The 21529-nt window shown below is 36.3% G+C and overlaps 1 protein-coding gene across 6 annotated transcripts in view; it reads right to left on the bottom strand.

Annotated features, from left to right (window-relative positions):
• The window catches only part of TTC29 (tetratricopeptide repeat domain 29), a 288808-nt gene that overhangs the window by 50577 nt on the left and 216702 nt on the right, over positions 1 to 21529 (bottom strand). For all 6 annotated transcript variants that reach the window (XM_069855337.1, XM_069855336.1, XM_069855339.1 and 3 more), the window contains 3 exons: positions 20046 to 20131; positions 6964 to 7055; positions 2225 to 2348 (listed from right to left, as the gene is read on the bottom strand). In XM_069855337.1, the coding sequence (XP_069711438.1) occupies positions 2225 to 2348; positions 6964 to 7055; positions 20046 to 20131 (302 nt within the window). The remainder of the gene's footprint in view (positions 1 to 2224; positions 2349 to 6963; positions 7056 to 20045; positions 20132 to 21529) is intronic.

Raw genomic sequence — 21529 nt, forward strand, 5'->3', positions numbered from 1 at the left:
AACTGGGATAAATTAGACCTAATCATAGAATCATAGAATAACCAGGTTGGAAGAGACCCACCAGATCATTGAGTCCAACCATTCCTATCAAAATGCTTGCACAGAACACAAATCCAGGCATTTTAGGAAACAAGAAGCAAACGTATGGGTAAACCAGTAATGGCTAGAAAGCAGGAACTGAGTGTATAGCACCAAAGACAGGCAGTGGCTTTGATGGAACAATGAGATGACAGAGCTGTAAAGGTACAGCAACAGCATGGACAGAGCAAAGTGAATTTGGGAAGAACAGCAAAAGTTATATGCTCAGTTTACAAAAGGTCCCCAAGGATAGATCTGGACATAAATAGAGATATCTTTAATTCAACGAGAAGGACAGTACTAATGCAAATTGTATCACTGGGGAACGTACAAAGTTGAATAAAAACACCCTAATAATGACAATTTAGACAATAGCAGCAATGACAGCTGATGTCGAGCAGGGAGTGAATCAAGTGTGGAAATATTAATTTAGACTCAGTTTTGGTAACCATTGCTGACCTTGCAGAAACTACGTTACAGAAAATAGGGAACTGTAAAACTTACAGAGGGTTTTTTTTAGGTATATTTAAATAACATCTCTTATGTAAGTCACTAAGATTAACTCATCATATTTATTCCTTTCCACACCACTACCCCAGTTCAAGGCAACAAATTCTGAACCGAGAAAGAATTTAGAGCATAAGAAAAAAGTTAATTCTAAAACTGTCAACTTTTCATAGAATTATTAGCAATGGTGGCAGAAACAGTGAGATAGAAAAGTAGTTGAACAGAATTCAGTTGATTATTTTTCAGATTAGTAGTAGAATAATTAGGCACAGTATCACATCAACCTACTTTCTTCTAAGTTTCATATTTCATTTAAAGTTACTTCAGCAAGTTCTTAGAGACCTTAAAACAGTTTTCAATGGAAAATACAGCATTTATACTAAGAACATATGTACATAGAAGGTTCTCAGGCTAATTTAGAGATCGCAGAGTAAAAAATTTTTCTGCTCCTTGTGAAAAAAAAAGGGCCACCAACTTCAATAGTGGGAGTTCTCTGTAAGAAAAATACAGGAAAAAGGCATTTGGGGGTAGTGTAAGTGAAAAGGGTCAAGTAGCCTGTTCAATACGTTATGCATAGAGAAGATATTCTGACAAAACCAAGCAACAGAAACTAGAAAGGGTGATTTAGAAAGGTTGTTGGTTTTTTTTTTAATTCATACTGAAAGCGTTTCATCATTTTCACATTGTCCAGTCTGCAGACTGAATTCTTTTTATTACTTATTGTAATAATTACTTATTTCATGTAGTATTTCAGCTTTAAAATAGGTGTTAAAGGGCTCAACACAAATCTTTCATTTCTGTAGTAATGCTTTTAACCTTTGTGATTTCTAAAATGAAGTGCTACTTCAGTGCAAGCACTGCATCTCTATTTGTGGTAATGGACACAGTAAGCATAGAAACCACCATCTAGACAGGCAGCCAACAGAACTGCTGCCTTTACAACATCCATCCTAGAGGATAAGGCACATGGATCAGAAAGAAGCACCTCAAAAGATGTTAGAAACCATGATAAAGGGAGTTTCTTATTTACTTCTAGCTTAACATTGTCTGTCACTGCCTATCTATTGATCTAAACAGGCCAAACCAAAGCCATCAGGCTGGATGGAGGCATACAGAAGAGAAATCTCTTCCAGTACCAACACAGACCTTTACCAAACTATTTGGTGCTATCACCTAGCACCCATATCAAAGTTTGCTAAGAGAACGTAGAGAAGAAATTAAACAAAGATTAAAATCTGCTTATTAGTATGCAATATAGCATACATTCATTTTAAAGTAGCAAAAATGGCAATGTATACTGCAATAAAACTTCATTTGTGTTAACTGTTGACTCTTTATGGGCATATGCAGACCAAATGGTGATTTGGATGCAGATATTTCACAACACCGAAAATTATTCATTATTTGAATTTGGACTTTTTCATCACCCATTCTGAGGCAAAACCCAGTGTGAAATATTCAACTTTCCCAAAAATTTAAGGCATGTTTTATTTAGTCACACAGTATCTTCTCTTTTGGTAACTCTTGTAAGATACAACACGTGGATCAAATTCTTCTGGGTCACCTCAATATGCAAATCCAGATTTTTACCATGAATTAAACCCAGCTGTTTGACATCATTACTACAACCAGTACTTACTTTTAAATTGTAAATATTCCCAAGTAATACACGTGCATCCACCAGGCTTTGGCTTAGATGAGGGTCCTCAGCAGCCTTCATAAACTCTTCCAAGCACTTAAATGTTTCATCTGCTTTTCCCTGACTGAAGAAAAGGAGAGGGACAAAATTAAACATTCACTCAGATGGCTTCACCAAATGCTGAAGATCTAACTGCCTGTTCTGAGGTAACTTTACTTTGTGATGACTTGTCCATTACTGGATTTTATTTCCAAGACTGTTGTTTCAGGACTGCCTGTGCTGAGACCAATGAGACTAGTTCACACAATCTCTGAGAGCAGAACTGGATCCTTGCAGTGAAGGAAAACAAAGTTCTTCTTCAGAATGTTGCGCTATATTTTAAGGCCAAGAATGAAAACGCAGGTGATTATCCTATTGGAGTTTTTGAGTTTCCATTATCTTAATATTTTTTCTGCTGAGCAGCTGATAACATTTTCAATACGGCTGGATCCCACATCCTGACAAAATAGGTAAAGGAGGTAAGAAGGCTAGTTTTTCAGTAAGACTTATTGTGCTCCTGCCATCCAGAGCTGCCGTTTCTTGCTCCAGAATCCTGGTGGTGCAGGAGCAGCTCCGTAATGGTACTGATGCTGTCTCTTAGTTCTGCAGTTGACAGCCTTTCCCCGAGTGTAATGCTGCACTTTGGCTGGGTGGATCAAAGGTTGCTGGAGTCACACAGGCAAGCCCATAAACTGTGGGTTGCAGGTGTCACCCCCAAAGCCCCAGAGAGATCAGAGCAATCTGAGGTCACAGCTGAATCTAAGTTGAAAATTGGCTAATGTTCTTTGACAATAACATTTGCAGATTTCCTTTTTTTAATAAAGTCAGTCATATTAACAACATAAGATCTCTGCAGTATGACTACAAGATATAAGATAGACATCTGGTTTTGTTTGTGAGTAAGGCACTGGACTCTTTTCCCTTTAAGGCTGAAGTGTTACTGTAGGTGACCTCAATATTAGCCATGAACTGGAGTCACTAATGTAGGAGTGTAGCTTGCTAAATGTCAAGCCACAAAGCAAGACAGAAAATCCAGTCTTAATTAAGAAACTCACAGATATAGAAGTTCCTATAAGCGATAAGGCACTGCAATTTGTTTTCTCACCAATTTAAAACACCATCAAGTTATATTTCTGCGTCAAATGACTGATTCGGTTTATTGACACTACAGTTTTTATTATGAACTACACTAGGGATATGATGCTTTCCATATCTGGTAGAAGTCTGCAATTCTCTGTCTTATGTACCAGAATAATTATAGCAAGGTTTGCCTGCCCTGGAACAGGAAACACACAAAGCATGTCTGTAAATTTACAGTATTGCAGTGATTAGCTGTATGCGACAGAGATGAGCTAGATTGCTACAAAAGGATGATAAACCACTGCAAACTAACACGCCTGAAATGTTCAACTATATGGTACTATAAAGCTTAGCTGTCAACAAGTGTAGTTAGATTTACTAAAGCTTCCTAATTTAGGTATTTTAATAGCATCAGAATGCTAAACATACTTTATTGGAAACACCGCCAAATGTCAAAAGTCTTCTGAATTTTAGAATAACATTTTTTTTAAACCTATTTTTTTTCCTAAGAAGAGAAAATCAAACGTTTCCATGCAGAAATACAGCAAATGATTTATATAAGTTAACAGACAAGGTTAAAGTGTTAGACAAATATTAATTCCAGTTTTTCTAGTTTTCTATATGCAGTGCACAGGTGCAACTTGAAGAGCATATTATATGGTATAATCATTAAATCCATTCAACCAGACCTTTGAGAGTTAAAAACATATATTCTGAGGAAAAGGACTCTGTGGCCCAAGGAATGAGAATGAAACAGTGCAGAATATTTGTGTATCAAGGTGATTCCAGTTTCCAATTGGGAAAACAGGACTGTTAACACCCACATCCCCTGACAACTGTCCAATTATGTATATCACACATGGCCTACTGTTTGCAGTAGAAGTAATCAATAAAGGATGTGGTTGAGTGAACATAGATTTTGGTTGAACCAATGCATGAAAACTTAATCATTTACTCAGAGTGGAGAAATCAAATAGAGCAGAGATGAAACAGCCACTAAGGGGTTTGTTGATTGTGCCACCAAGTTTGTGGGCCAGAGGCTGAAAGTAATAAAGCAAATGGAATCAGTGACAGGAGAAAACGTAAAAAGGTTTTCTTAATTTCATGAATTAATAGAAATGTTTTGATGTATTTTTGGCCATTTCTTATTTCACATAAAACCCTATGCTACACGTATAGAAAATATGAAAATTGCTAGGGCATGTAACCTCTTTCAAGCAAAGAGAAATCAATTTGATACATATCAGAAAGATATTTCTCACGGTTAGAACTTCACTTATGCCAACTAGCAATCAGTTGGTACCGCTTAACAATTTTTCAAAGGAAGTACTTTTAAAAGCACTACAGCTTGCAATATTTAAAGTATACTAGAAGGATTACTGAAACACTTTATCCTGCACAAGACCTGATAACTTGATAAACAGGTCTTTCCTACTCAAAGGGATAATATTTTATAGTTCCTTCAAAAATCTACATGTTATTTTATACAGCCATATACTTTCTATCTCCTTAGACATCACCTTCCTAAATGCATAAAATGTAATTTCCTAAAGATGTAGTCATTCATGATCCCACAGAACAGTTATGATGACTTCAGCAGAAGAGATTACATATCTACAGCAACTCATTTTCCAGTTTCATGCTAAAATGCCCTATGAGATTTTTACCTCTATTAGGCTTTTATGAAAATATGCACCTTTTATAGGACTGCTCATGTGATTGAATTGGACGTATAAATCATGTGTCCACAAGAAGTCATTACCATGGTGGACACTGGCAGAATAAGTCAAGAACATGACGCTATTATGTCAGATTTTTCCCTGGAAAATGACATGCTGAAATGCACATGATAGAGAATTTCAGTTTCCCATGGCCTGCAGAAAGGTCTGCAGCAAAGATTTCACAAAAAATTCCAAAGCCAAAGTCAAGTTCTGAGTGACTTGGGAAGGCTCAGACATTTTCTCCAACCTGCCACAAGGCAATCAGTGCAAATTCTCACAGATATTATGGTAATCTTGCACTATCTTAGGGAAACATTAGTATTTTCTTTGTAAAGATGTTATCCATCAAATTTAAAAAGTCTAGCCTAGATTAGGTAAAAATACAAGTAAAGAAAAAGTGATCAAGCTAGGCATGGAGATTCTGTCATCAACAGTAATTATTCATGCATTTACCCCATATTTTATGAACAAGCTTGCCTGAAATTTTGTTTGCTACACATTAGACAAGTAAATATCCAAAAGTTTGGTGGCAAGAGTAAACACTACATTTTATTTAATCTCACCCTTTGCCTTATCAAACCATTTTTCTATACGCTTTCCCCTCCAAGGAAGGACCAGTAGAGCTGGACGAGCAACATTTTGTTCATGAAAAATGCTGTTATTGAATTTTGGAAAGTAGGCTGGACTGAAATATCCAACATACTGGGTTACAGAAAGCATTCTATTAGAGAGTGTTACATGGCAAAAGGGAATTATCCAAAAAGACTCTTTAAGACAAAGATCACAGAATCACAGTAAAGTGTAGGTTGGGAGAGATCTCTGGAGATAACCATCACCTGCCCTGCTCAGATCAACTAGAGGAGGCCTGTGTTCAGTGGAATTCTGGGTGGCTTTTGAAGTACATAGACTCCACAACCTGTTCCAGCATTCACCCTTGCGGTAATTTTTATCCTCTTGTGTTTGAATGTAATCGCGCATATTTTAGTTTGTGCCTATAGCCTCTTGTCCTGTCACTGAACACCATGGATGCTCAGAATATAAACAGCCACAAATTATGCAACACAGACCTGAAGAGATCTGTGATTGTGGCTGGTCCCTATATGCTCTAAAAGGCCAAGAGGCAAACCATCTGACTCAAACAGGAGAATTTGCTCCATGCACTGAAATAAACGTGGTGACCAGTCCTCCTACATATACAATTTCCTAACCTCTATCAAGTGTCATAGACCCAAAACATAGGATGAATCAAGGATAAGCTGCAACCTTCACTTAATTTCTTCTTTTCCTACGTCATAAGATAATTGTATTAGACTACTTTAGGTCAAAATTATTTGTGTAAGAAGTTGAAGTAGTTTCAAACTAATTCACCTAGAAGAAAATTTTAATGCCAAATGCTGAAACAAAACCACTGACAATAAGCATCTTACCTGCAGCAGATTTAGATCTAGTTGCACATACACAAAGCAGAAATGCCTCCACAGAAAAAGTGAGTACAATAAGTGGAAAGTTACAGTCTAGAAAAGATTACAGGGAGATTCCTACTGAAGCTTGCTACATTCTTCAAGATTTTCTTCAAGATTAACATAGAAAACATGCCTGGATTTCTATTTACCAGCAAAGTCCCTCCCAAACTCTGAAAAAAAAAATTTAAAAAGCCCCCAAAATGTGGAAAGAAAGGACATATTATAGTTTACAGGTAAAGAAAAGCTTAGATCATACACTTGAAAAAAACGTGTACCAGTTTAAAATAACTTTTGATGAAAGGGTCACTTACTGCAAGAAGGGCACTGCTTAAAATTTAAGCAGTCAGTAATGGGAAGCGACAGACCTCTAACAATCTGAGTCTTTCACAGTTGAATGAATCTGCACTGACAGCCAGACAAGGGTATGCTAACCTACCTTACCAGGATCTTGGCTATAGCTGCATATGCTCTGCCTAGGCCACCAGAATCACTGAGTGACATGAAGATTTTAACAGAGGTGTTCAAAATCTGTGAAATAAGAAAATAAAACCTAATAAATACAATGCTAAGAATTTCCACTTTTCTTTTTGCAGTCTCTGTGACCATATGAAACACAAACCCAAAGTTTTCCCACTTGTACATTTCTTCTTTAATTAGCTGTAATAAGACCACATTTTTGATCATTACTTATAGTTTTTTTGAAATTACTCAGTAATTACAAATAAAACCCCCCACAACTTGCATTTAAGTATCTGTATTTTGGCACTTTACAAAATCCAAAGAGATATTACCTGATTTGCAATATAAATTTCCTTATCCATAATTTAGAAGATTGTATACGTCTATAAATTTCTGTTAACCAATGCCTTTGCGTTCACAGTCCTTTACAATGATATGCTGATATACAAATTAATACTGTTTTTCTTTCTTTAAGCTGTCACCGTGAAAACTTGTCTAAGTACAAATCAGATGCTCAGAAACTGAATAAATTATAGGATATACATTTAAGCTATATTGGCTCAAAATACGACAGATAGTTTTGTTATTTTATGACTAATTACTCACATGCACCAGCAATTAATGTTAACATTCCTTTGAAATGTACTCTATTATCATGGCCCCTCCCATAACTGAAGGCTTACAGCTGTTGCATAAAAACATATGATCTTAATTTAATTTAACAGTGACATCACCCATATTGCATAATTTCTCTTTTCATCTATTTTTTTTCCAATGGTGATGATGGAAAAGCGCATGCAAAATTAAATCCTACTCTTTCCTCTCTCCTCTTTGTTGCTTGACCCAACCTATTACACACATGAGAAAACAGGAAATCTCCAAAGACTATCCATGGAAATCCTTTTTGCACATTTCCAAGGAAGGAGTAGTGAATGTCATTTACCAGCTCTGGAGGGGGATGGGAGATGCCCAGGGACACATGACAGTATCCCGCATGCCCCAAGATGCCTATTTATACTGAGGTAAAAGATAGAGCATTTTCTGTTGAGATTGCATCCCCTGTCATTGTTAAACTGTATCTTTCAAAAGAAGACAGCTCGTGTGTGCTAGTGCTATGGATGTCACCATTTCTATCACTGTTTTCACTACTTAGATTTCCTAGCTCTTGAAGGAGTTTCACTACATACAGGAGTATCCCTGGACAGGGCTCATTTTATTTTAGCTATACAAGCTCAATGTGCACAAAAAGCACCATTTATTAACATGCACTGCACTCAGTCCCTCAAGTACTTGCTCAACAGTTTTGTTCTCATGTACATCAGCATTGCATCCTATAGTTGAAGGTCATTATCAATTGAGTTATCAATGTAGAAGACAGGACAAAAAGAAAGTGCAGGCACCTCAGTTAGGAACTTGCCACATCAGTTCAGAACTTGCCTTAAACTGATCACATACTCAGAGTTGTCAAGGCTGCAGTGCATCCGTCTACTAATCCAAGCCGGTAACAGAAATGCACGCAAGTATCCAAGAAGTTCTTATTTTGGCATTTAAGTCAGAGGACCTACATCATTTATTGTAATAACTGTGTCCATATCAGAAAACCTGCCATAAGAGTGTCAGGAGGTTTCCAGAATTTTACGGACTGAACTGAAAATCACTCCTACTTTAAACTGGTCTTTGCAACATTAAACTAGGACGCGGGGCCTCTAGTGGTTACTACCTTGCACAGAAAGGTTACCCAGGCACCTAAGGCTTAGGCTATCATACCTTTTTTTCTATCAAAGGTATCACAAACCCTACAAAGTACAGGTGAAACCAAGGAAAAACCACAGAGTAGCTAAAGTAAAAAATTGTTTCATTGCATCTCTGCTAAGTCCACTGGAAAGAAGTCAGTCAATAAATAAGGCCACTTATTCATATTGATGAAAAGTGCCCATTTTGATCCCAGATTACTACTACTCTACACAAATCAGATGTTTCGTTCTAAGTAATGATCAAACAATGGTAATTAAATAATTTAATTCAGAGTACCTACAACATTTGTTGTAGGTGCCACAGAGAAGTGTCCCTTTGGAGAGGTGTCCTTTCCCGATGTAAAAGATGACATGAATATGGCAAGAGGCTACTGAGTGGGCATGGCTGGGTCAGTCATCTATTAGCTCTCTGACAAGTGGACAAATATTGAGAATACATATAATTAGGATCTAATGGCATTTATAGGCTCCTATGAAAGTTTTTCTACTGTTAAACAGAAGTATTAACAGAAATAGGTCTTTCATACAAATTTTGGGCAACCTGTACAGAAGACAGTGAAATCCAAAAAAGAGGTGGAACATGTCCACAATTAGTGCTGAAAACTCCTACACAAATACACAGTTTTGCTGCATTTTACTGCCATCATCACACAAACAAAAAGGATAGAAAAATTATTTCAGACAACAGAACAACATGCTTCTGGTTCAGGATTCTATGGTAAATATCGTACATTAAAATGTCATCTTAGTAATTTTCTTCATGTTAGGGAAATGTAAATAAAAAAGCATAACAATATGCAAACAGATGGTGAATTGGGCTACATAAAAACCTACACTGGTAATATGTATACTAAAAAGAGTGGGTTTGGGTATTGCCTGTCTCAAACTTCCTACTTCTGTAGATCCACACTGGAAATATTGCTTAAAAAATAAAATGAAAATCAAAGTCTAATACAGAAATGAACAGTGAGTTTCAATCACTTGTTCTCATTCAGGCAGGATCTGGGAAGGTGCCAGTGTGAAACTCCACCTTCCACATTACAGACAGCTGTCCCATATGCCATCCACTATTATTTTGGTGTATGCATGGGGGAAAAAAAAAAAAAGTAGTAGTTTTTATGGCTCCAAAGTAGAAACAAAAAAATCAGGAATATTGTTTTCTTGCTTAGCACTAAATGGCAGATGCAGGTGCACCTGGAAGGAGGATATCTACTGTGGGAACATCTATTTACAAAACCTACTTTCTTCCAGGGTCTTTGTAAGTCTATTATAGGTACACTTAGTCACGGTGTAAAAATAAAATAAAGTAACAAGCTCTACTTAAATCCTCAACCTCGAGTCTATTTGTGGTAGAGCTCATGTGCTAATTCTCTAGTTACCAGTGAATTTAACGTTTACCTCCTTTGCCAAGAAAAATATTTGTCAGATCTCCGACCCAGAGCCACTTCTCAGTTATCTCAGCATTATGCCAGTGTGACCCCTCTTGGGGTTAATCCATTTATATAAAACAGACACACTAGCTCTTCCCCTAAGAGTCCCCTTCTCAAAAAAACCTGAAGGATGGGATTTCGATCATTGTTACATCTGTACCCCTTTTACACATACATAAAAACATGTACACACTTCATTGGCATACACTGAAGACTCAAAGGAAAAAAAACAAAAAACATATTCTGTCCTACATATTGATTTGGAGATAATGGGCAAAAGAGTATAAATCGAAGGTATGAATTTATGTTGAATAAAGAATGTCTGTCCAACTCAACACAAGATTAATGCTACTACCAGTATTTCATTATTCTGGTAAAATACATTACTTGACAAAAACATGATAGAATAACATTGATTTATAATACAGTAACTTTACAAAACAAAACCACAGTTCTGCTCTCAGCTTTACACTTGATATTGTTGTCAAAGTTTATTGGAAATACATTTATTTTGATTTCTGAAAATCTAGCTGTGTTTAGCCATTTCACAGCTGGTAAGCAGTAAAGATGCTTCTGCCTCATTTACAGATCTTGAACATGAATCAGACAATCAATTGGAACATTAGTCAGAGAGATCACTAGCTAACGATCTCTGACAGGCTCTGCAGTAGCAGGCGAAGGGTCCAGCCCGCTTAGCAGCATCTGACAATATTTTTCTGGAGCCAACAATAGGTACTGGTAGACAGACAATGCCATTGAGTGAGACTGGTTTCATACCACTTAGTGCCACTTAAATACTTTCAGAAAAAAACCACAGAGCTCTGAGAGTCACTAAATAATCACTCCCATGCAGTCCAGTAAAAATAAAAGGCAACAGAGCCGCATGTATGTGCTTTCTGCAGTTCAGCAAACTCTCTCCCCTAGGTCCCCAAGAAATGCTTAGTTTAAAATGACTAAAAATTGCAGTCCTCATTAGCATAGTTTAAGCGGTTACACAACTGTGGCCATCCTGAGTAAGATCAAAGAATAATTTAAAATACAAACCCACACACACACTCACTTTGACCAAAACACAGCGTGAGAGAGGTTGGACAGCAGTAAGAAAGTTGCATTGTTCATTTAAAGATCGATTACAAGCAGGGCTCATTGAACCCAGGAAAATAACACACCAACATCAGTTAAATGGCAGGCCACAACTTGTTAAATGCTAAATATATTCAGGCATATAGTGCATCCTGGGTAGAAGCATTACAGCATTCTGCCTGCAGGCTCACAATTAAGGGATACCAAAAGGGGATGCCATGCTGAAGAAAGAGGGAGGAGTCCCTGATTTGCCAGAACTGTTAGTTCTCCCTCTTTCCCCTCTTACTGAAATTCAAGAAGTCAAATTCCGTACTCCTCACCCTTAGCCACATCCAGTTACCCTGGACTGCCCAGTTTTGATAAAGAAACAGAATAAAATCAAACTAGATATGTACAAAGTTTGTCACTGTTCCTACAACAGCAGAAAGAATTTGTCTGGAACAGGACAATCTGGTCTGTTCCAGAACTGTTGTTCCAGGAACTTCAAAGTGGGTATTTGGATAATGCATAGCATAAGGGTGCATCTTGAAGCAAGGGAAACAGGGACAGGGGAGGAAGAGGGATATAAAAGAATCCACCCAGAAGTCTGGCCAAGATCAAACATCCCTGTTCAAGCACCCTTCTTCCACAGGCTCTTGATAGGGCCTGGCTACCACCAAGGTGTTGCACGGTTGACTCTTAACTGAGCCGTAACTGCTCTATCCAGTTCACACTCTTTCCTTCCCTGTTATACTTGCCTTATCAAGTGCCACGTTTACCTTGCAACTCTATAAACTTGAATAGCAATGCAGGCTTCATGTTACTTTTCTCTGCATCTTTTTGATGGATTACAGGAAGGAAGACACATTTTACTCATTCCTTAACAGTCTATCAAGCTAAGACCTAGAGTGCTTTGCCTTTATGAAGTCTTACTTGATACTTTGCATAATATTCAAAATATGTACATGCTGCTGTGATTCTGAATATAGGGCACATGTATACAAGTAACTAATTGAAAAAGTTCCTTTCCCCAGAGCAATTTCAAACTTCTGTTTGCTTCCATGAGGTCAGGAGTTCACTCTGTGCACTTCATGTTGCTGCACAGGAAACTTATGAGATGAAATGTAAAGATGACTGAAGAAAAGTTAACTTTTGTTCCCACCCTTCATATTTCTTCTGTATTAGCTTCTCTATTACTGTTCTTAATTCTGGCTTTCTTTGCGACTAACAATTATATTAATTCTGATTCTCTACACCTATAAATTTGTAGGAATGCACTCATCATTTTATTATTTACTATACCTCACAACGGCTTTTATTAAAGTAAATAAAAAAAGAATCAGCCAGGCCCTTCAGAGCAAAAACCTATGTAAACATCAAACCAGGTATTTTAGATTGTTATTATTGTACAATTTGAAATCTGCACTGCAAGAGATATTACTCTAGTAAATGATGTTGCAATCTTTGTTTAGAACAGGAATATAATGTTTTCCAAACCAGCCATTGTTGACATATTTCTTCAAAACAAAGCATGGCTTAACAGTCTGGAGTGAAGAAGCTTCATCTGTTACCCTTTAACAGCAATATAAGAGGAAAAAACAGTTTATGTATCCTTTCCATCCTGACAGATGTGACAATAGCTGGAAACACTGTGCCTGCCAAGAGCTTTTATCAAGTATGTTATAACAACTAGTAATAAGTGTAAATAATAAATGGCTATGATCTTATGGGAAACGATGGCAATACTAAACAATTTTTGGTGCTTGCTGATGGGAGCCTGCTAGCCTTGGAATTCCCTGGCTCCCCAGTAGAGTTTTGGCCTGACAATAAACAACAGTTTAATACTTTATCTAATCCCAGCCAGGAGGTAAGTTCAACTGCAAGCTTTTGCAGATGTTCACATCCAATAATCTATCCATAATTGATGAAACAGGGAGGTCAGATGTAATGGTTGCTACTATTCCAGCAACAAATAAATGGTTATTGACAAAACAAGGCAGTGTGGCGCTGAGTGCTGAGCAGCGACAAGCATGAAACAGTGCTGAGACAGAAGTAGTGATGTGAATACAGCCCTTCATCCTGAGAATTCCTCAATGTGATGTGTGGCACAAGGGCCACTCCGACACATAAGCAGATGGAGATGACTTGTAAAGGAAAAATGAGATTCCGCAAGTACATAAAAGACAAAGACTGAGGCAGAGAAAGAAACAAGGAGAAAGGGGAGGACAAAACTGGAAATTTGGGTAAGTGCAATAATCTGAATTGTTCAGAAATGTTTTTGTATAGCACTGTGATCCAGATGTCTAGACTGCTTTTATCACACTGTCGTGTCTACATTAATGTACCTGGCTGTCAGATTGCTGTAGCCTCCTAAGACATTAATATCATACTGTATGCATGTGCATGCTTAAATGCCCGTTACTTCTTAGACAAAGCAGCTATAAATATTCTGCTTCATGCTTATTAATATCTTTAGTCCACCCATGAACAGATATTTTTAATTACACAAAGTTTTCCTTGTTAAAAGCAAACAAGCAAACCCTTACATCTGCATAACACGATTGGTAAAGCTGCAGAGATAAAATAGAAAGGTATACAAAACATTTATGTTAGTTAAAAAACCATCGTTTTTCCACATACTTACACGGAAGTTAAGGAAAAGTTCCCATTCAGCTGAAAACCTCATATTCTTTAAGTTTTAACCCATGTAAGAAATGTAATAAAAGGATTAATAGACTGTTTTTATTGACTGAGTAAAATTGGAGTCGTCTACATGCAAATAGACACTTGAAACCATTTGCATACATTTCATTGCAAAAAGATAGTATTTTTACAATGTGCGCTGTGTAATATTCTAATATAAAAAACCAGCAGAATGAAATGGTGGCCATTATTGCGGTATGTAGTTATAAAAAGATTTCAGACAGAAACATTTTAAATATTAATATTACTAAAATCACTTAAAGCACCAAGGAATGTTAAATCGATTTATTTAGAAGTACAATTTATTTCACACTTTGCTACCAATTCTTTTGATCAGCTCTGAAATAATACATAAGCTGAAAGCAAAACAGCAAAACAAATTGCTTCTAGCAATGAAGCAGCAAGCTCTAGGTTTTATACTGGCATGCTTCAGTGTTTTAATCTCTCAGGTTATTTATCTATAAAAGGCTAAATTTTAAATTCCTGAAGAACTGATGTCTGAATCAAGACCTCTTGTTCTCCAATCTAGCCATCAATGGATCTGATCAAGCAAAGCTGTTTAGCATTTGCTTATACCTGAATGTATGAGTTGTCCCCTTGAAGTTAACGGGGATAACTGAATTGAAATTTAAACGTGTATTTAATAAGTACACTGCTGTAGCTTGAACTATACCAATTTGAGAAATCTATCTAATTTAAAAAGCCTTACTTTATAGAAATATTTTTAAAGCCTGTTCATTTGAACTAAAGTACACAAAGGAAAACAAAACCTCCCAGATTATGCATATATTTGCATTTAAGTACTGAAAATCCTAGGTTTGCACAGTGGGGGTACAAACATTTCTTTTCTCAAAACACGTAAAAAGTCTGACTTCTGTAAGTACATTGTCTAAGAGAATTAGAAAATTTCTTACACAGTTTTTTAGCCATTTGCTACAGCCCTTGATATAATATGCGCAGTTTCACTAATGGACACACTACTGACAGTTCTTAAGATCTCTCATGCTACTGTTTCTCAGATAGTATGAGCTATGAACTAAGGCATGCTCTATCACTTTCCCTCAATCAGACACAGGATTTAGAATCTAAGGTTTACCACATCTAAGCCAGAAATACAGTACAGTTTTAAGTCCATAAGGTAAATTATCTCTGTAACATACAGATACACTGCTTTTACTTTTTTGTTTCTAGCCTGTGGGAATGAAATGAGTGAGAATTTGTCTATCAGGGCTACAGACACTGTAGCTGTAGTCATAATCTGTCTCCTACCTTGCCAGAGAAAGCACGAGGAAGAGCTATTTCTACTGGCCATAACTAGCAAAGACTATGCAAAGAACAGCAGAGGTTGTACCATCCCACCAGATACATTAAAACAGTAGGATCAAAGCAAAGGCTCTATGGTTGCCAACTGCTCTGCCCTCCACAACTTGGTGAAAAATAGAAGTGTAGATCCTTTTATTCCCTTACAGAGCTGCTTAAGGAGTTCTTATGGCTTTGTCCTCAATATTTCAATATATTAGAGCCAAGTAAACCTCCAGTAAGGGACAATTTACTTCGAGTTCAAATATAACAACTAGGAACAATTTGATGGAAATGACTATCATACAAAGAATTCTCTTGATCTTATGGTATCTATTATTATTATTAATGCAGAAGCATGCAAATATTAATATTGCATTGCAGCTCCCTCCAGTTCTTTTGCAAACTCATACAGAGCATAAGTTTGTGCACAATACTTGTGTCAACATCAATCAGAAGAGTGTCTACCTTCAAACGTTACTCAGAATTTTGTCTTATTCCTCAGATAAGAAAATTACAAAGTTTCTCTATGAGTACAGTTTTAAGAACAATTTAAAAATAACTTCAATAAAAGGGAAGCTTTTAGGAGTGATGAGAACTTTTCTTAAACTGGTATGCTAAAATGTGTTTTTTAAGCATGTGATGCCATGAAAATGTTATACTTCATTACTAATAGCTAAATATCTCTCAGAATTGAACAAAAGACAATCTGGCTGATTTAGAAGAAGAATGTTTGAAATAATTTCCATTGAAATGTTATCTTTTGATGTGTTTTTGTGACTCTCCATTTAAGTATTTCTTTTTGTGGCAATCGTAACAAAAGCTTAAACCTAAACTCAGTGGTCTACCCAGACACCATTGATAGAAGTGTCTTGAAGTTCAGCCTTCTAGCAAAGCACTAGAATAGTAAGCAAATCTCAAAGGAATTATGCTCATTCTTCTCAAGTACCTTTCACAGTGTTTGAGAAAAAAAGGATAAATTCAGTTTACCTTTTGGAGTTCCTTTACTTGCTAAGATTCTCCTTGATTCACTAAATTCACACCTACACATGAGCGTAATTAAATATAATATATTTAATTATATAATTAGATAAAATATACAGTGCACACTAACTTCAGAATATCTGTAGATACATTTACTTATATTCTCTGTAGCTGCATGAGTTGAGACACAATCTTCAGTTGTTTTGACATACTTTTTCAGAAATTAACTTCGTGTTCATAAATCACCTCTGATTACTTTAACAGGGTCATTTAGAACGTGAAGATGACTAAGTTCATAAATTTTCTTGATAATCTTATGCCTGTGGCTTGTATATTGTAATGCTGACAATTCATGCATGTAGCATTATGTCATAAATTACCACATTTATTCTGGCATGAGTCTCAGTACTCTTGAATGCTGCCTCTATTATTTAAGCATGTAATGTACCTGAAACACAGGATTCAATACCCAAAATAAAGGAACACTTAGAAAAAAGCTACTGCTCAGACAAGAGGTGGAGACTGTAATTCTGCTGATAAATTGGGATGCAACTCTAATTGAAAGGAAAAAACCCTTGATGCCCAAATCTTTGTAATGTGATGTTTCTTACGGGATTTTACTTAAACTGGGCTTTCAAGAATGCTTCAATGTCTTATATAAGATTTTGAATGATGCAGAAGTGTTTCACTTAATACTTAGCCTTTATACAATTCTGAAGAAAAACAAGGAAACAGTAACTTATACTTTAAAATTAGCCAAGATGAAGAAACTCTCCCTAGCAAAATCTATAAAGTTTAAGATAAAATCTATATAATACGAACTACAAATATTTTGTATCATATCTTTTGAAAAAGCCATTAGACTTGATTTTAAACTAGACTATATGAAAAATATTACCAATGTACCATACTGCTATTGCATATAAGTTCTCAGACTTTTAAACTTGCACATACTTATGTTTTTACACCTGAGTATGCCCACTGAAATAAATCATATATATAAGATAAAATTAAAACAATTTATACATATCATACACCAAATCAAATCATGTTAGATTATATACCAAGTGCCTAGCAAACAAAAAATCTTCTCCAACAAAACTAGCCCATTTGATACCAAGCGACTGCATATTTTTTCATGTAATAGGCTGCAGCTTAATCATTTCAACCTTTAATTACTGCATCAGATAATGAATATTTTGAACATATGCTTCTCCACTCTGCTAGAAGACTTGAATGAAAGAGAAGCAAGTTTATATGCATGCTACTGTGTGTGCACGTTGGGGGAGGGAGTAGCACACTGAACAGCAAAAGGAACCAAGTGGCAACAATTGGAGGAAATGGCATCTGTAACAGCTGCTCCTTTCAGATTCCCCTAGAAAGAGACTGCCTGAGGTGGACCACAGCACAAAAGGATAAAGAAGATGAAAACTGATGCAAAGCAGGAAAATAACTGCTGAGACCCCTGAGTCTACAGCCGAATAGTCCCAAGCTGTGTGGCAAGACCTCTTTAGCATGCTACAGAAGCTGGTGATGAACTACATATTACCATGAGGCAAACTGGCTCCTAGCAGTATTGTCTGCATGTTATGTGTAATGATAACCAGTAGTCCTCTGGGAACAGGATGCAATGATTTCATCTCTGTAAGCATCTGAGCTCCCCTTGGATACAGAGACCATTAAACTGAGAACAGAAGGGTAGATTTTAGGCAATGATTTCTAATTGGAGAGTGAAGACAACTCATGCTAAACAGTACTGTCAGCTACTGATATTTTACTGCTGTCTATATTGATCACTGTTAAGGACAAAAGGAACAAAATTTTTACCCCTTTTTCTTAATCCCATAATACATTATTTTCTGAATGAAAGTACTTCAGTGATATTATTAGAAATGCCATTATATTAGGAAATAGCACTATATTATAATATAACATTATATTGTTTAACTGAGAAGTATTGGAATTTTCATTGCTGTTAAAACATTTTACACTCTAAACATAATATATCTTTTATGTTTTGCACTACAGAGGCTTTCTTTCCCTTTTAACAAAAATGTACTTTGGTTTCCTTACCTGTTAGGTGTTTTTGTGAGACCAAAGAAAAAAAGGCACAACCTACTACGCATATATTTTAAATTAGTAGTAGTGCATTAAAAAATTCAAGGCTTTAGAATCTGCTTTAAAAAAATGTGATAAAAGCTTCCAAATGATTGCTGTAACTTTTTCGCAGGAGGCATGGAGGGGGGGAAGAATGAAGGAAAAGAAGTAGCTATAAAATGTAAAGCAAAATGGATCTTGAGGAAATAATGCCAGGACATCTAATACTTTTAACACTTTCAAGGGTAGTTTGATCCTTTGCATTGCACGGAGACTGTGCAATCATATCCATTAATTAATTCTCCTGTGATGGAAAGATGAAATATGCATACAAGCTTCTTCATTTAGCACATTTGTTTATCTTGTTGCGCTTCATCATTCACACAGCTTACCGTGACTCAAACTGAACAGAAAAGTTAATCAGGTAAGCATAAAGGCACACTTGCCAGTCAAAAACCAATATAGATAAACTCCAGTACAAAAATTTCTAGCCTAATGTGTCATACTGTGTTCTTAGAAGATATCAAATATCCTCTCCTCATTCCGTTTGCAGCTGCTAGGTATAATTTTATAAAGTTATATGTACATTTCACATTTTGAAATATTTTCATATTCAGATATAGACTTTAACTATAACTGATGTGAGAACAGGCTCTCACCCTTCCAGCATTCAGTTGATTTAGACAGAAGATAGGTCTATCAGCATTAAAGAATTACATATAACAATGGTCAATAAAGTTTGGAAAAATTATATCACAAATCATTAAAAGCATGTAAAATGATATTTCAAATGTAGAATCCCTCCTACACTGCAGAAGCCAAGCAAGCAATATTGAAACCCACGCTGAATTTACTTTATGACTTCTACTGGTCAATTTTTGAAAAAAATAAACTACCACAACAAATAACCACCAAGAATGACCTCTAGAAAACATGTTAATTAATAAAATGGAATCACTCTGCAGTTAAAGGAACAAATAGAATGAAAATTGTAATTATCCAGCTGATAAACTACAACAATCGTGGTCAAAATATTCCACACAACATTTTTCAGAGGATCACGGAAGGCTGACTTCTGTGATGACACCACAGAAAAATCAAGGCAATGGTTATATTTTACCTTATGCTGACTTATGGTGAGCCAGAAGAACCCTCCTTTCAGACTAGAATTCCATATGTAGAATTCTTATTGTCTTAGAATTACGCATGGGAGGCTCAAGGGAAACATGGGAAGAGGAGCTTGAACTCAAGTATCAATAGAAGGGATTGCATTGGCGCTACAGCTTTTCATACAAAAATACATAACATTTCTTCTAAATTCCTGACGTTCTGAAAAGCTTAGCACGTAAATTGACATATTTTTAATTATTGCTCACAAATATACTGTATCAAACTAGTCTGCAAAAGTGGTGTTCTTTAAAAAAATTTAAGTAAACCCCCCCCCGCCGTTTTATATATGTAGGTCCACAGGAGAAGGAAAGCTAGTTGCGTATAACCTGAATTATCAATTTATACAATTTCTACAGAGGCAAGCATGAAAACTTGGACTACAACAGTTCTGGAATATAATGGAACCACAACTGCTTAGGTCACACATCTCTGTCTACAAGAAGTCCACAAGCCAAGCAAAGTCTCTCCAAGTCTTTTACACTCTTCAGAATGCCTAAACAAATGCCAAAGAGATAGAGAAAGGCATTGGGAAAGCTATAGCAACTTAAAATTAAACTTACTGATAATGCTGTCTCTTGTTCTCCAGCAAAATGATATGCTAAACCTAAACAATATGCAGCTTCTCCTTCCATCTTCACATTGCTTCCTAAAGAAAGGGTTAAAGTTACTAGCATGATTTGAACAAAATTACATTAGTACAGACAGTTCTTCCACATTCTCGAATAGCATAAAGATGTTTAAATACTGCAGTAAGCTTTTTGTTCTCCTTACCCTTGCCATTTATCTCTTTCCCAAAATATACAGTAGTAATTTAAAACAGCAGCTATTCAAAGTTCAACAAGAAAGTTCAAAGTTGGAGAAAATATCTTCCAGTAAGTAATGCAGTACGATCAGTTTAAGATGCTGTAATGTTCTCCATCATGAACTGCTTAATAATACCCAGTGTCTTCACACTGGAAAATCATAGTAGCCTCCCTATATATATATTCATAAATAAAATAAAAATAACTAAAAATATATAAAACACCCTAATAAATAAACACAAAATACATTGAGCTATGCACTTCACTAACATGAATCTTACTGAAACACCAAGAGACAACTGTCAGTTGATCAAGTTCATATTTCTTATTCTTGTGGCTATTTAGCAAGATACTGTAGGATAGTATAGCTAAGAAGGGGGAGAAGCGGGCCAGTGTGAACCTCATGAGACTCCACAAGGCTAAAGGCAAGTTCCTACACCTTGGTTGGGGCAACTCCAATTTCAATACAGGATGGGGGACAACATGATTGAAAGCAGCCATGCAGACTTGGAGGTGCTGATTGATGAGAAGCTCAACATGAGCCAGCAATGCACACTCACAGCCCAGAAGGCCAACCGTATCCTAGGCTGCATCAAAAGAAGTGTGGCCAGCAGGTCGAGGGAAGTCATCCTACCCCTCTGTTCCTCTCCTATGAGACCTCATCTGGAGGACTGTGTCCAGTTCTAGAATCCTCAACATAAGAAGCATATGGAGCTGTTGGAATGGGTCCAGAGGAGGGCTACAAAGATGATCAGAGCACTGGAGCACCTCACATATGAGGGCAGGCTGAGAGACTTGGGGTTGTTCAGTCTGGCAAAGAGAAGACTCCGAGGAGACCTTATAGCAACCTTCCCATACCTGAAATAATAAATGGCAAAGCTTAGATGCCTGAAAGCTTGTTCATTTTCTCCAGGAGTATTTGCTCATCCAGTAAAGTTATTTCTTTTTAGGAACTTGCCTCGGTGCCACTGAATAAGTTTTGTACTTTTCTATAGATCTCTATGTTATACTATCTACCTATACAGTCATGTTCTTATTTGTAGCAAAACTTACTTGAAGATTTGGAAAATTTTTTTTTGCCATTTTTGATAGTTTAATTCTATTTATCCCAATTGCTACTCAAAGACTGGCTAACAGATTAGTGCTGGGCATAGATTATTAAATTTAAAAAAACCCTAATGCATCTAGTGATAAATATTGAATTAATATTATAAATTAATCGTATGTGCAATTCATGTACA

The sequence above is a fragment of the Phaenicophaeus curvirostris genome, chromosome 4 (assembly GCF_032191515.1).
Source record: "Phaenicophaeus curvirostris isolate KB17595 chromosome 4, BPBGC_Pcur_1.0, whole genome shotgun sequence".
Taxonomy (NCBI): Eukaryota; Metazoa; Chordata; class Aves; order Cuculiformes; family Cuculidae; genus Phaenicophaeus; species Phaenicophaeus curvirostris.